This window comes from Gossypium hirsutum, chromosome D04 (genome assembly GCF_007990345.1).
Source record: "Gossypium hirsutum isolate 1008001.06 chromosome D04, Gossypium_hirsutum_v2.1, whole genome shotgun sequence".
NCBI lineage: Eukaryota > Viridiplantae > Streptophyta > Magnoliopsida > Malvales > Malvaceae > Gossypium > Gossypium hirsutum.
The window spans coordinates 37,097,093-37,114,110 of record NC_053440.1 but is presented as its reverse complement, the minus strand read 5'-3'; the positions used below and the strand labels follow the sequence as shown (position 1 = coordinate 37,114,110).

The 17,018-nt window shown below is 33.0% G+C and overlaps 1 protein-coding gene across 3 annotated transcripts; it reads right to left on the bottom strand.

Moving 5' to 3' along the window:
• Nucleotides 1-14,946: 14,946 nt before the first annotated feature.
• On the bottom strand, nucleotides 14,947-15,832 carry LOC107947861 (60S acidic ribosomal protein P2A-like). Of its 3 annotated transcripts, none has more exons than XM_041091505.1 (4): nucleotides 15,733-15,832; nucleotides 15,500-15,618; nucleotides 15,130-15,318; nucleotides 14,947-15,051 (listed from the first exon to the last, which is right to left on the bottom strand). In XM_041091505.1, the coding sequence occupies exons 3-4, from the start codon at nucleotides 15,316-15,318 to the stop codon at nucleotides 15,025-15,027; spliced, it is 216 nt and encodes a 71-aa protein (XP_040947439.1). In that variant the 5' UTR covers nucleotides 15,500-15,618; nucleotides 15,733-15,832; the 3' UTR covers nucleotides 14,947-15,024. The 3 variants fall into 3 exon arrangements, 2 of the variants coding, with proteins under 2 accessions (XP_040947439.1, XP_040947440.1); XM_041091506.1 differs by having other exon boundaries at nucleotides 15,713-15,822; XR_005912211.1 differs by lacking the exon at nucleotides 14,947-15,051 and having other exon boundaries at nucleotides 15,171-15,312.
• Between the last annotated feature and the right edge of the window lie 1,186 nt (nucleotides 15,833-17,018).

Below are 17,018 nucleotides of genomic sequence, written 5' to 3'. Positions count from 1 at the left end.
AACCTCTGTAAAGGAAATTACCTACTTATAAGGAAAAAATAGAAAGATAATTTAGTTTTAGTTCTTTGGCTCCTTCGTCTCTCTACTACTACTATCACTAGTATATGATCCAAAAGGATAAAAGAAATATAAGTTATGATTTTTTTTTTTATAAAAAAAAGTTAAGTTTATTAAAAAATTAAATAAATTAAGAAGTAGAACCATAAGTCTCACATGGTTTCCCACCTCACTTAAAAATGATGGTTTGCGTTTCTCTTTTGCCTTACATTACGAGAGAAAGCGTTTTTTTAGGGTAAACTATGTCAGATGTCCCTCAACTTTGTTTATTATTATTTTTTGTCATCAACTTTTTGAAACTTATAAAGAAGCCATTATAGATTTCGAGTTATTATAAAAATATCATTCTACCGTTTACTGTGGTTACAAAGTTAACATTTAAAACATTATTCATAACCAAATATCAATTTTTATATCTTTTTTAATTTATTCAATTTAGTCCTTAAAACTAGGACAAATATAACTTTCAATTTAAAGCTTTAGATTAAATTCCGATTTCACGCATATTCATCAGGGACACTCTACTTTCTATTCCTACCAAAATTTCATAAAAAAATTACATTTTAATCAATTTGGTCCATAATGTACAAAACTAACATTTAACCTTTATAATTTAGTCATTTTCTTAATCTAAGTTTAATTTCTAACAAATTCACATCTAAATATTCAATTCTCAACAATGACAACTTACCAGAATCTCACCAATTAATCAAATTGATCCATGGATTAGCTTAATCAAGCTCCCAAAATAAAAAAATCTATAAAAAAAAGGGCTAAAGACTTGTGAAGATGGTTGAAAGTTCAAACTAGGTTTCCAAGCTTTTCTTCCATGGTGGATGGTGACTTTGGTGAAGATGATGACTTTTTTTCATCTTTTCCCACTTATTTCACTTATATACTAGGGTTAATTTTAATTAACTTAATTATGATAATTAGGCTTAAATCTTTAATTAACTTAATCTAATGATAATTAACATCACATCCCACTAACATCTATCTCAAACTGGTCCATATTCTATTTTGTTCCTTTGGATAATTTTTATTTAAGTCTCTAATCCTTTTCCTAATTAAAAATCTATAGAGATTAAACTTTTACAATTTAGTCTTGAGCCTTAATTAACCTCATTTTCGACTAAATTTCTTAACCAAATTTTAATTCATTAATGTAGTAACTCCGTAAATATCCCTATTTAATATTTACGGAAACAATGTCCCAAAATCGCATTTTTTGACACCACTGGAAACTGGGTCATTACGACTAAAGTATTAGTAAGTTTATGTTTTGGTCAATCAACTTCAAAAGGTAACAAAATGGTCACTGAACTATTCAAAAGTTTTCATTTAAATTATTAGGTTGTTAAAATCGTTGTTGTATGACCTCCTCTTTCACACCGCATGCACCAATCAAAAGCTCTCATTCCCCTTCTTTTTTATAGGTCAGTTTTTTTTAGGAAACAACTTTGACTGTCACAAATCCGTGAACCAAAATCCAAACAGCTTTCTTCTCCGATCTCCAACATTGACGTCAGATTGATTTGGATCTAAGATAAGTTCTTCTACTCGTCAATGGGTACTGGTCCACTATACCAATTGTCGAATCGTCATTTAGAACTCGTTAGTCGAACTTAAAAAAAACACTTAATATTTGTAACACCCCTTACCCGATCCAATAATATATCTGGATAAAAAATGTAATAGCTCGATTTTAGGCCTAGTCGGAACAGTGGTTTCGGGACCACAAATCCGACGAGAAAAAAAATGTAATGGCCTGAATTTTCAGAGGTGTCGGAACGGTGATTCGAGATAACTAAATTCGACAAATGGGTAGAAAATATTATTAATTTAGTAAGTAAGAGTTAAATGTGAAGTTAGGTAACTTTTTGAAATAGTGAATAGTGCACTAGAAATAAATATTAAAATAATTAGAATCGAAATGAGGTATCAAGACCTCGGGGACTTTAAACCGAGCCATAAATATTTTTATAAATATTTATGGAGTGTTAAAAAGTTAGTATTAAAGTTTCGTTAAGAAATTTTAAAGTTCCGATAATTAATTGAACAAAAAGGACTAAATTGTAACAAATGCAAAATTTTGAGAAATGATTAAATAGCTTAAATGATAAAAGGAAGAGGGCTTAAAAGGCAAATAGACCCAAGGTCTATTTGGGCTGGACGGCAAAGGCATGAAATCAGCAAGAAAGTGAGAATAATTAAGGGCAAAATTGGAATATTGCAAAATTTGCTTAATAAAGTTAGGACCCAAGTGGAATTATCTAGATTTCTCTTCATTTTTCTGAATTCTCATCAGCTAAAACACCATGGAAGGGCTTCTTCAAGCTGGTTCTTCATATTTTTATTACAAGTTCAATTCTTGACTATTTCTTAAAATTTTTGTATTTTTATGACTTTTACAACTAGGCCCACTTGTTAAATTCATTAGTTTTTGATTTTATGAAAGAAGTTAAAAGTTGATATGAAAATGTGCTGGAATTATATGATGATTTATCATGAAATTAGAGCTTTAAATTGTTCATATGCTGATTTTATTGAAAGAATTGAATAGAAAGTGAATGTTTGGGACCTAATAGTAAAAGAGTTTGAAGTTAGAGTTATATGTGGAAATTCTGAATTTCAATAGTTGAGTAACAACTTATAATGTCTAGGTAAAGTATTAATTGAGAAAATTAGATTAATTGAGGGGTTAATTGAGAAAGGACCGAATTGTATAAACTCTGAAATTTGGGGCAAAATGGAAATCAACATTTTGCACTAAAGCAGTTTTAGACAGCAGTAGTAGTGTAACTTTGAAAAATCACCAAAAATTTTAGAGATTGAATTAGAGGATGAATAAAATATTAAACTAAAGCTTATTGAGTCTAGTTTCTTATGAAAGAAATGGTGTGAGCAATGGAATTGTAAATCATGAGATATAATAGATTTTGTGAGACAAGGTCAGAATGAATTCGGGTTCCCCTGTTCTGACTTTGTAAAATCATTAAAAATCGTAAAAAAATTATTATGAGTTATAATTTATATGGTTAGAATCCTTAATGAGTCTATTTTTAGAATAAACAAACGAAAACATCATTCGAATTTTGTACAATGAGATAATTAATTTTTAGTGAAGAGTGGTCGGAACTGTCAGACAGCGAAACAGGGGAAACTTTAAAGAATAAAATGTACTATTTGGCTGAACCAAAAATTCTGAAAATTTTATGGTATGAATATATGTGAGTCTAGTTTCAGGGAAAATTAACGGATCTTAATTTGGAGCTATGTAGCTCCGGATAAAAATAATTTAGTGACTCTGACTCGGATAAACAGTTTTGAATATACATGTGAGTGAATAGTGAAATTATAGCTAATGTTGTTTAAGTGTGTTATACACATTAAGGATGTGGAATGGAGAGGAGGAGGAGGAAAATTGGGAAATATATGAATGATTTGTGTATAATTGGTCATATGCTTGATTTTAATTGATAAAAGATGAAATATGAATTATACTTATATTTGTGCATTATTGGTCATGGCATGTGTGAAAATAAAGTTTCATAGTATGTGTGTATGGTATATTCAGTATATGATTTGGCATGAAATAATATCATGAATGGTTTATGAATTAACACATGTTGCTAAGCCTGATATATGAATAAATGATCAAATTGAGCGGAACGCCGGATTTGAGTACTTCTGATCAAGTGACAAAGCGATAAGTGGTAGCTTTAGCTACACTTATCTGATCAAGTGACAAGTGGAAAGTGATAAGTAATAGCTTCGGCTATACTTATCTGATCAAGTGACAAAGTGATAAGTGATAGCTTCAGCTACACTTATCTGATCAAGTGACAAGTGGAAAGTGATAAGTGATAGCTTCGGCTACACTTATCTGATCAAGTGACAAGTGAAAAGTGATAAGTGATAGCTTCGGCTATACTTATCTGATCAAGAGACAAAGTGATAAGTGGTAGCTTTAGCTACACTTATCTGATCAAGTGAAAAAGTGATAAGTGCTATACTTATCTGATCAAGTGACAAAGTGATAAGTGTTAGCCTTAGCTACACTTATCTGATCAAGTGAGAAAGTGATAAGTGGTAGCCTAGCTACACTTATCTGATCAGGGACAAGTGATAAGTGATCATATGTAAGACCATAGTTATACTATGGCAAGGTGAAAGTGAAGTACTCAATTTTCCGTAACCGTTCCCTAATTTGATTAAGGATGGTAAGTGACAAATGGGCCCAAAAGAATTAAAGTAAATGGTTAAGTGGTAGTATATTTATATCAGGACGATGTTGTTATTCAAGCTAAAATGATATTTTCATTGCAAAATTGAGAATTTCATAAATGTGTTATTGAATGGTATAATCAATAAACATTGAGTTAAATGGTAAATACGTATTAGTGTTGAACTTGATGTCATTGAATTGTACGTGAATTAAATGGAAATTGCTAGTGATATGATCTAAATCATGAGCATGAGAAATTGCAAATTGAAGGAAATGGAAATGAAGCATTGAATTGCATGAGTATGTATCGGGTCTCGTAAGCCCTAATTATTATGATTATAACATTTTGAGGATATAATGTGAAAAGTTATAGAAGCATGTTAATTATTTTGAAAGTTTTAATTTAGTTGAAATTTTATAACTCGATTAAATACGTTTACAAGTGCATGTGTTTTGGTAATGCCTCGTACCCTATTCCAGTATTGAATATGGGTAAGGGATGTTACAAAAAATGTCACATTAAAAATTTTCAAAAATTTTCATAACATTTAGACACTTGATTTACTATTATTGAACTCAATTTCAACCTTTGAAATTCAAGTTTGTCTTTGATATCAAAATATATACATATATCCACCATTCAAGCTTATTTCATAGTATTAAGATTTAATTTGAATTATTCTTCCTAATTCATCACAAATTCATATACACAACTCAAACATATATTCCAAATCATATATAAATCATAACCATTACTTATCAATTTCAAATTTCTATTATTTAATTTCATGCATAATTATTTATTAAATATTTCATGAATTATTATGCCCATATTTATACTTAAATGTTTCAAAATTGACAAAAAAAAATCTCCATACTTAAGATTTTACATTTTTTTGAAAACATAGTCCTTGAAATTCAAATTTTCAATTTTTATAATTTAGTCCCTAAAATCCTAAATTTACACGATTTTATAATTCAGTCCCTAAAAATCAAATTTTCTTATTTTACGATTCAATCCTCAAACTCAAGTTTTGAAATCTTTACGATTTTGTTTCTATTTCAGTTTTTGCAAAATTGAACACTTTATTCATAAAATTTTTAATTCTATACACACATCAATAATTTCTAATCTATTTAATATAATTAATCAAGCTTCAAATCACCCTTTACTTGATTTACTAAATATCCAATTTAAATTCATCACTCAATATTTCTCGCTTTCTTTTAAACTTAAATTTTCTTTATTTCAAATAATCATCATATATTTTTTTCATACAATAATAATTTATCTATCATTTTAACACATAAATAATATAATCATTCACCGATATAAATTAATTTACAACTCAAATAAATTTATCAACCATGCTTATTTTGAATTTCTAACATCAAATCAATAATAAAACCATCTATCATTTTTCCACACTCATCAATAATAACATACAAATTAAATCCACGTATTTAATGTTTATAAATATACATCAAATTATACACTTGACTTGTTACATGATAATAATTTAAACAACTCACCTTCATTTCTCCTTTAATTTCTTCGGATACTAATGTCTTTTTCCCACTTCCAAGCTTCCTTAGTTGATTTCCAATGATAAATGGGTTAGAAAATATTTTTGAATAATAAATGACCAAATTGAACAAAATGAAACTTTTCTCTCCTTTCTATATACCTATATGGAAGAGAACCATTTTTCTTCTATCTTCTAGATTTTCTTTTATTTTTTTAATCTACTTAATTATTTATTTTTCATTTTTCATTTAATTAATTAACCTAATGGTTATGAATTAATATTTAAACTTTAATCTAATGACTCATATTTCTCCCATCAAAGTACCTATTTTATTTTAATTAAATATTCAAAACAATCTTTGATGGCAAAAAGACCAAAATGCACTTTTAACTATTTTTAAATTTTAAACATAAGGAAAAATATTTTGTTCATTCACTTGCTGTCGTTCAACCTTTCCCCCTTGCAGAATAATCTACAATTTTCTTTTTCTTTCAATTTCATTCATTTATTTTATCAACAAATCAAAATTCAACAAATTCCATTCTAATCACTACTCATTTTCACCATGGAAACCTAAGACCTATAGCATCTTTAGGTGTAAAAACTTAGCATTATGTCCCTTGATAATATCTAATCATGATAAAATTGAAAATTAAATCTCTCCCCATAAATTGGTAAAATTACAATTTAGTCCACAGCTCGATTTTCTAGTTCCACGTAACAATATATTTCTTTGTCGCATTCATAAAAAGATAGCTATTCAATCACACGTTTCTTCATATGGGAATTTTACATTTTTAGTCCTCAAACTTTCACAAAGTCTTAATTTAATCCTTACTAAAATTTCACTACTCAGTCTTTCTTTTCTCAATATCTACTTTAGCTATACTTTTATTAATTTATCAATAACTCTTACTTTCTCATAAATTCTATTATTATTTAAACATTATTATTGATGGCATTGGGGTGTTACAATATCCCAAAGACTTACTTGAAAATTTTTGAATAATTTAATGATGATTTTGTAATTTTTTAAAGTTAAATGACCAAAATGTAAATTTTGGTAATAGTTTATCAAAAATATTCCCATAGCATGTTAATGATATTGTATACGTTTGGAGGAAGATGTGCTTAAAATTCGCGGACTAAAGGGTTACTTGATATAGAGGATTTTTATGAGAAACAATTATAAAGCAAAAGAAGTGATATTGAAGATAATTGAAACCCAGGGTTTTTTTTACTAAATTATTATAAAAAAATTAAAAAATTCCAAAATATTATATATATTTTTTATTTACCAAAATGTACAAAAAAAACAAAAAACAGAAAAAAAAGTTGCGTCGATTTGACAGGACCCTGGTGGAGGGTTTCTGATTGGCGGCACCAAAGGTGCCATACTGATTGGCGGCACCGATGGTGCCAATGAGGTTGGCAGCACCAATGGTTCCATACTGATTGGCAGGACTACTCGTGTTATAAACACGAGCTCTGTCCAGCTGAAGAGAGAAAAATAAGAAGAAAAAGAAGAGGAAGAAGAGGTGCTGCGGAAAAAAAGAGAAAAAGAGAGAAAGAGAAGAGAAAAAAAAGGTATTTTTTTAAAAATAATTGATTATCTTGTTGTTATTGTTTTGTATAATTTGTATTATTTTTTGTTTTAGTTTAGTTATTAAGATTAATAAAACTCAAATTGATAGTTTTAGCTAGTATTATTATTATTATTATTATTATTGTTGTTGTTGTTGTTGTTGTTGTTGTTGTTGTTGTTGTTGTTGTTGTTGTTGTTGTTCTTAGTATTAAGATGTTATTAAGGTATTAAGATGTTACTTAGTATTATTGTTAGTAAAAAACTAGTATTATTATTATGGTTAGTTATTATTTTTATTTACCAAAATAAACTAGTTAGTAAAAAACTAGTATTATTATTATAGTTAGTTAGTTATTATTTTTAGTAAAACCCTAATTAATAATTTTAGTTAGTATTATTTTGAGTATAAAATTATTAATATTATTATTGTGTTAGTTATTAGGATTAGTGGTTAAACGGTTTTCATGTACAAAATTGCATATTGAAACATTAATTTTTTTTAAGTAATTTATTTACCGTTCAAGATTTTTTATGAGATTTTATTTATTTTTTGACAGATTAAATATTGAAGATGGATGCTAAGTTTTTTGTATGCATTTATTTCGATGGAGTCATCTTGACAACAAGTGTTGGGATGTGTATTTGAATGTCGGCAACAAATAGCAATGAGGTTTAATAGAAATGTCTTGTTCGATGAAATGAAGGCAAGGATTAATGCAAAAATTCTTAGACGTTGTGGGAGAAGGATATCAAAAATTTTCTACAAGTTTCCAATTTCGACAAATCCGGTCAAATTCGTCGAAATGGAACTTGTAGACGACGAAGACGTGGAGACAATGGCCGATCTCTACTGTGGGAATGGGAGTGACAAGAATGCACCGATTCACTTATTTGCTGAGTTAGCCGGTATGGAGCAAAATGAAGATGTCAATGCATCTGATGAAGAACACGGAGCTCAAGAACCGTGGATGGTGGCTCCAATATCATACGTTGATAGTGAATCGACCTGAATATTACACCCAATTTTGATATGGTTGGTGGTGAAGAAGAAGGTGGTGGCGATCATTGGGATGAAGAGGTCGATAGTGACGGTGATCCCGATGTGGACGATGTACTTGATGATATTGACGATGAAGATGTCAGCAACGATGAAGGCATTAACGCTTCTTCGGTCGGGGAGCAGATGCAGCGTATTTTGATACACAATAATCCTGGGCCACACATGTCGCTCATAGATCCCGATGCAGCGTATGTAGCTGAGTTCTCGGAGTACCCTGAAATAGTTCATCCTCACGGGCTGGCCGTAACATCTGATGATGAGGAGTTATTCATAGGCCAGAAATTTAACTGTAAAGAAGACTGCGTATATGCCATTAAACGGTACAGCATGAACATATCGGTGGATTATAAAGTCGCAGTGTCTACTCCGACAATATATGTTGGGGAGTGTTGGAAGGCAGCTGAAGGCTGTAATTGGCGGGTACGAGCTGCATTCATTAGAAGTTCTCAGATGTGGGAGATACGAAAATTTGTTGGTCCTCATACATGCACATCAACACGTATGACAGAAGATCATGGAAAACTTGATTTGAAAACTATCTGTACGTGTATCATGCCAATGGTGAAGGACATGCCGACCATTAAAGTTTCGGTACTGATTTCTGAAATGCAAGCACGATTCCAGTATCGAGTCTCATATCAAAAGGCATGGATAGCTAAACAGATGGCGATGAAGCAACTATATGGGGATTACGATTCGTCGTATAACGAGCTTCAAGGTTGGATAGCTGCTATGCGGGAGTACGTACCGGAGACTGTGATTGAGTTACAGACAAAGCCATATTACGGCCCAGACGACCAGTTACAGTCGGCAAAAAAAATTTTCCATCGGATGTTCTGGACGTTTGATCCATGTGTACGGGCATTTCCCCACTGCAAGCCACTTGTGCAAGTTGATAAGACCTGGCTGTATGGAAAATATACACAGATCCTACTTCTTGCAGTTGCTCAAGACGGTAATAGAAACGTGCTCTCGATAGCATTTGCTATCGTAGATAAAGAGAGCATAGAGTCTTGGGAATTCTTCCTCACAAATCTGCGGAGGTATGTTATTAGCAACGATAACATTTGCATCATCTCCGATAGAGAGAAGGGTTTAATTACAGCTATTGGGCATTTCGGTGTGCCGTGGAGATCCGTTTACTACATCCGTCACATTGCGGCTAACTTCCAAAAAGATTATAAGAATGCAGATTGGAAGAGACAAGTCGTGGCAATGAGTAAATGATAACCTTATATTTTTAATATAAGTTGTAATGTTTTATGTTATCGACTTACTAGAACTTATTTTTTCTTAATACGTATGCAGCGTACGAGTTAGAGCCACATATTTTCCGGCAAAGAATGATCCGACTTGAGAGTGACATGGAGGGGCAGACAAACACATCTTTTCGACAATAGTTGGGCACAATGGAGCCGTGGCAGTGGGCTCAAAGTTTTGACGAGGACTTTCGTTATGGCCAAATGACCTCAAACTTAGTCGAGGGGATCAACGCTGGCTTGTTGAAAACATGTTATCTTCTGATTGCATATGTATTTTCTGCTACTTTCTACAGGCTGACTACTTTCATGCCAAGAATGGGTCAGCAGCAAGTCGACCAGATTCAGGCGAGACATGTGTTTGTCGAACATGTCAGGGATGCAATGGTCGCAAATCTTCGGTTGGCGAGGTCAATGAATGTAGAAATATATTCACGACGACTGGAAACGTTTCGAGTTACTGAGACCATCAGTCCTCGACCTGGTATACCAACTAGGTCCTACGGAGTTGATCTCCGGAACAGACGGTGCGGGTGCAAGAGGTTCGAAACAGTTCATTATCCCTGTGCGCATGTCGTGGCAGCTTGTGCTAAAGTCAACCTTGATGTTGAACAATATGTCGATGATATGTACACGCTGGAGCGCACATTGCGTGTCTGGGAGAATGAGTTCCCCATCCTGCCTGACCTATCTACGTGGGAGGTGTCGCCGGTGACTTTCGAGCTTCTCCCAGACAGAGGGCTACGGAGGAATCCAAGGGGTCGTCCGCAGTCAAGCAGAATCCGTAATGAGATGGACATTAGGGAGAAATTTGACGGAAAGCGTTGTGGAATATGCAGGTTAAGTGGTCATAGTCGGAATAAATGCCCTAACCGAAACTTTCATGTTGGACAGTCGTCCGGATCGGGTCGGAATTGACCTGATGCTGTAAAATTTTTATGTATAGTATTATAAAAAGTATAATTCATTTGAAATAATTTTTATTATTCAGCTTATGCTTATGCTTAAATTGTATCCAAACTAAGTTATAAAATGCCATGTGCGCATTTGGAATTATTAAAATTATATCAAAAATGGAGGCATTTATAATTGGATTCAGCTTTAATATAATGAAAAAATAGAATAATTAAATTTATACAAAAAAGTTCAGAAGTAAGCAAAGATTAAATTAGAAATATTAAATTTATACAAAAAGTGCATTAAACCCATAAAATTAATGGTTCGATGGTGTTGTCTAGGGGTATACCTATTCGGAGGTCGACGATCATGTTCTGGGCGACGACCAACATCATCATTCAGCGCAGGTGGGGGTGTGGCAAACATAGAGGAAAAATCCTGTGGCTCGTTCTGCACCGACAAACTTGAACCAGGATGAGTCCCATGATGCTGAGGATACGGGTCGGACGGGCCGAGCATACCGTACTGCGGTGGGTAAGATCCAAAGAGTTCAAACTCGTAGGCGTATTCGCCCGCTGCGAAGCTCGAAAAATAATCACTGCCCGCCAAATTTGGACGATAGCCATGTGACTGTGATTGTTTCGGATCTGGCTGGGGCTCTTGCTCGGGCTCTGGTGGTTGCGGAGAATAATATGCCACAGGATCCAGATTCGTCGGGCCCGTTGCTTCCAATCCCCCAAGTTGCTGCACGTGCGGGGGGACTACAGTCGACTGGCCTCCAAGTATATATGGCTTCTCGTAACTATAGTACCATTGTATATACTCTAATGATGGTTGCAGGTCGGTAGCCATAACCATCTGAGGTCTTCAACGCAATCGATCGTTCCACAGCGCCATAAATTTTCGGTGCTTAATTCCCCAATCCAACATCGATTTCCTCTCTTATTCATGCCGTGAACTTCCCCCACATCGCACGGTAGATGCGGGATAGGTTGGATGCAGCCAAACTGTCGTAGCACCCGATCTCCATGATACCACTCGACCATGTTGAAATTGATAATTGGTGCGTTAGTGCACCATATGTGGGAATCAACGTATGCGGACGAGGGTACCACATCTGTAATTTTCGGCCTACGGTATGTCATCCATATAAATTGCATGATTAATAACATTGTAACGAGTTAGAGCCATAACGTGTGAGTAAGATATAGAAAGTAAGATGTCATGAATATTAGAATAGCAGTGGGAGGCATCCGATAGAGCGCCCAAGACTACAGCAGTGGGAGGCATCCGCCCATGTCTACAACATCCGGGTTTGTCACCTGACAAAGCTCCTGGTACAACACTGCTAGAACGGGGGGCCCTAGCTATACGAGCTAACAGTGGACAAATCAGCTAACAAGGCCAAGTACATCAAATGCACCTTGTCGTTGTTTGCATCAGGCATGAGTACTCCCCTTACGATATGCATGATGTACGCTCAAGCAGCGCACATCAACTCACCTTCAGTGGCAGTCGCTGATAATTGTCCAAATTTGGCTTTCAGCCATGTAATTTGTAAGCCCGTAAAATTTGTCTCACCGTCCCCTGGCGAGTCCCCTAGGAGCTCATAACAAAGTGCAGCCGGATCGGTAAATGAAGATACTCCCGTTATGGGACTCCCGTCAATTGGGAGCCCAAGCTGCATTGCAACATCCTCCAAGGTCACCGTGCACTCCCCGCACGGAAAATGAAAAAGTGTGGGTCTCCGGGCGCCACCGCTCCACTAGCGCAGATAACAAATCATAGCGCAAGTCGGAGGACCGGATCAGTGCTGCTGACCCAAATCTGGCTTGCTCCAAGTACGGCATCAATCGTACATCCGGAGCTTTCTTTAAAACACTAGTACGACCCCTTAATAATCAGTACGAGTCCTGATAGTGTTAAATTACAGAAAAATATTACGATAACATGAATTTTTTGTATATACTACGTATATCCTTTTTAAATAAATAGAACCCGTGATTAACAAATAATAAATCATACCGTGTTATTAGCCGCATCAGATCAATGAAGTCATTGCGATGCCTGCAAGTTGAAAAAAAGTTTGTAATACACTCTTACTTCGGCCATTTGTTCGTATTTTTTTCTCCGCATTTTATTATTTTAGAAAATATTATAATTTTTAATTTTATAATTTTACATTATTTTAGTGCATAATGTTTGAAATTTATTAATTTAGTGTGTTTTTTAAATTAATTTGGTGTAAGAAAAAAACCCTTATCCCTGCCCTTTGCTCGTATTATTTTCTCGATTTTTATTACTTTCAATAAAAATATTTTATTTTCGTATTTTATTATTTTATATTATTCCAGTGCATTTTGTTTGAAATATTTGTATTTATTATTTCTGAATTTTTAAAAAAGTTTGTAATACACTCTTACTTCAGCCATTTGTTCGTATTTTTTCTCCGCATTTTATTATTTTATAAAATATTATAATTTTTAATTTTATAATTTTACATTATTTCAGTGCATAATGTTTGAAATTTATTAATTTAGTGTGTTTTTTAAATTAATTTGGTGTAAGAAAAAAACCCTTATCCCTGCCCTTTGCTCGTATTATTTTCCCGATTTTTATTTCTTTCAATAAAAATATTTTATTTTCTTATTTTATATTATTTCAGTGCATTTTGTTTGAAATATTTGTATTAATTATTTCTGAATTTTTAAAAAAGTTAGTAATACACTCTTACTTCGGCCATTTGTTCGTATTTTTTTATCCGCATTTTATTATTTTAAAAAATATCGTAATTTTTAATTTTATCATTTTACATTACTTCAGTGCATTATGTTTGAAATTTATTAAATATACAATTTTTTTTCGCATTTTATTACTTTCGGTGAATGTACAATTTTTGTTTCTTCTTTTCGTATTTTATGCTTTCTTAAATATATTTTTTTATCATTTTACTTTTAATGCTATTTTTCCTAAAAAAACTAATTTCAACATCCTAAGTAAATTTCATAAAAAAAATTTCCTAATCAACATACAATGTACATACCATGAATTTTTTCATGCTAAATATATTTCATAAAATATATATGCTAAATAAAATAATAAAGCACGTATAATGTACATAACATAAACTTTTAACACACAAATATTACAAAAAATTTAATTTATTAATTAAAATTATTTTTTTCTTTTTTTTCCTTCCTTCCCTTTTTTTTTTCTCTTCTCCTTTCCTTTTTTTTTCTCTTCTCCTTTCTTTTTCTTTCCTTCTTTTTCTTTCTTTTTTCTTCTTTTTCTTCTCCTTTCCTTTTCTTTCCTTCTTTTTCTTTCATTTTTCTTCTTCTTCTTCTTCTCCTTTCCTTTCCTTTCCTTTTCTTCTTTTTCTTTCCTCTCCTTTCCTTTTCTTTCTTTCTTCTTCTTTCCCTCTCTTCTCTCCCCCCCACCGATGGGCCCTAATATAAGGGCTGTGCCACCAACCTCATTGGCACCATCGGTGCCGCCAATCAGTATGACACCTTTAGTGCAGCCAATCAGAAACCCTCCACCAGGGTCCTGTCAAATCGACGCAGCTTTTTTCTCTATTTTTTTTTATTTTTTGGTATATTTTGATAAATAAAAAATATAATATTTTGAAATTTTTTAATTTTTTATAATAATTTAGTAAAAAACCCTGAAACCCGCTAATTATTTTGAACTTTTATAATATTTTAAAAAATTTACCTACTTTTTTAATTTTTTTAAATTATTTACTCACATCGTGTATAAAATAAAATAATATATATAAACTGTGATTCAAACTATCACATAAATATCTACTAAAATTTCTAACGATATCATTAAATGTAATGGAATTCTTTTCCAATTTGATAAAAAAGAAAATTGAGTACAGGCCTAGTGCTGATTCAAAAAACAACAGCGTTTTTCGTATTTCAATATGGTTATGGGTTGGACTTGGGAAACGCCTTTGAGTGCCAGTTATGCCACCCCATACGGAAAATCTTTTTTTTAAACTTAATAAAAGAATTAGGTAGTTAAAGATTCTAAGGGTGACGATTACGGTGAGATAAAGTAAAGAAATTGTGCATTTTATTTTGCATATATTTGTGTTTGTGTATACACTCTGAATTCGTTTTTATATGTATATGTCTAAAGTGTAATTAATTAATTAATTAAAATTTTTACATGTTACTCGGTCATATATCCATGTATTTGTGTTACATTATCGTATCTACCAATTATTCCACGGAATATTGGCAGAAATATTGAATTGTCATTTGTTCAATTCTTCAGCATTAATTGGCATGAATCGACTCTAAAAATTCGATTGCAGCATCAGGTTTGTATGAATCCCGGACAATAGATTAAAAAAATCTTAGAATCTAAGGCAGCCGAGAAAATTTACGCAAAAACCAATTTCAATCGAAGAGACTGAAGCCCATATCCTGCATCAAAATTGAGATAAGTTAGATGCGAATATATTGCAACAAATAAGGGAAAACAATATGGGTTGGAGTTACTACATCGTCCGAGGATTCCGCTTTCTCCTCCACTTTCTCTTCTTTCTTAGCCTCAGCTGCAGCTGGAGTGGCGGCAGCAGCAGCACCTGCCCCAGGTGCGGCGGCTACTACGCCACCACCTCCACCACAGGGAACTGAGGCAAGCTTTTCCCTCCCAGATGCAATAAGTTCCGTCACATCTTTTCCCTTCATCTCATACAATAGAAGTTGAATCTTGTCATCATCAGCTTTAGCTCCAACTCTTTACATATATATATATATATGTGAACAAGATTTACAACTTACAAACTAATGCATTACCAAGTGCAGATACTGAAAACAGATAAAAGGAAATAAAAGCAAGAAAAAAGGTAAAGGTTTGGGTTAAAGGTACCGGAAGCAAGGATTTTTTTAATATCAGCAGCTGAAGGGTTGGTTTTGCTTCCCGGTACAGCTAACAAATATGCAGCAACAACCTTCATTATCCTCTTCTCTTTTCTTCTTCACTGCAAACTGAGACAAACAAAAGTTTAACCAAAACACCCAAAAGAGAAGACAACTTCAAGTTGAGAAAGGGAAGAAAGAGTGGGAAAGAGGAGACGCCAACGAGTGTATAGAATCAATCACCGGCGTTGATGGAAGGAGCATTGAATGCAAATAGAAAAATGACAACAGGTGAATGGCAGCTTTTTTTGGTATGCAAAACTAGGATTTTTACTTATTTTTCATGCAATTTCTGTATAACTGTATGTAAATTTTATTTTCTATAAATGGTTAAAGAAAAATAGCACTTGCGTCAAGCCCACCAAATTTTCCTACGTTTAAGGAACAACCTCCACCTAGCATTAGGTTATGACTCGGTCACACTTTAGCCAGAATCTGAAGTTGGCTGCTTCTTTTCAAGGTAAAATTACAATTTGCAATTACCAACAATAATTAAAATTAATCAATATAATGCCAATTGAATCTTAGTTTGATTGGTGTAGACATTGTTGCCAATGCAGGAGAAAAAATGTATATTCGAGAAAGTAGTCCGTCCAAATCGACAAGATTAGGCCAAGAGATTGGATGATGCTTTGCAGGCCTATCGAACAGCTTACATAACACCCTTAGGGATGTCTTCCTATCGGTTAGCTTTTGGGGAAGTCTGTCACTTGCCTTTGGAGTTAGAACATAGAGCTTACTGGGCTCTCAAGCAGCTTAATATGGATCTCAAGCTTACTAGAGAGAAACGAATGCTTCAACTCAATGAATTAGATGAACTTCAAATGTTTTCCTATGAAAATGTCAAGTTATGTAAAGAGAGACTGAAAAGATAGCATGACAAATAAATTTGAATCCACGAGTTTGAAGCAGCTCAACAGGTCTTGTTATTCAATTCCAGATTAAAGTTCTTTCTCGGTAAGTTAAAATCTCGTTGGTCCAGTCCATTCACCATTTGTCAAGTCTTTCCATATAGGGTCATTAAACTACATGATGAAAAGAGAGGTAAGTTTAAAGTCAATGGTCAACGCCTTAAATATTATTGGGGTGATAAAGCTGAGCGAAATAAAAATCGCTCACTTTGTTGGATCCCTAAACTTTTTACTTTGATTTCAAATAACCGACCTAGACACTGTTTTCTTGACTATTATATTCAAAGAAATTCTGTCTAGAAAGTTAGATTTTAAGCAAGACCACTTATGACCCCTCCAATCTTTCTTGAAAATTGATTTTTATATAAATTTTTGAGAAAATAGTTTCTAAGTGTTTTAATAAAACATTGATTTTGCTGAATAAGGGGTTAGTTCTGACCCAATTTCTCTGTTATTTAATTTTCACATGTAGTTACATTACTTATTTGTTTTAAATAAAGGTTGTGTTCTTGAAAATATTTTTCAGCAGCCAACAAAAATAAAAAATATATAAAAAAA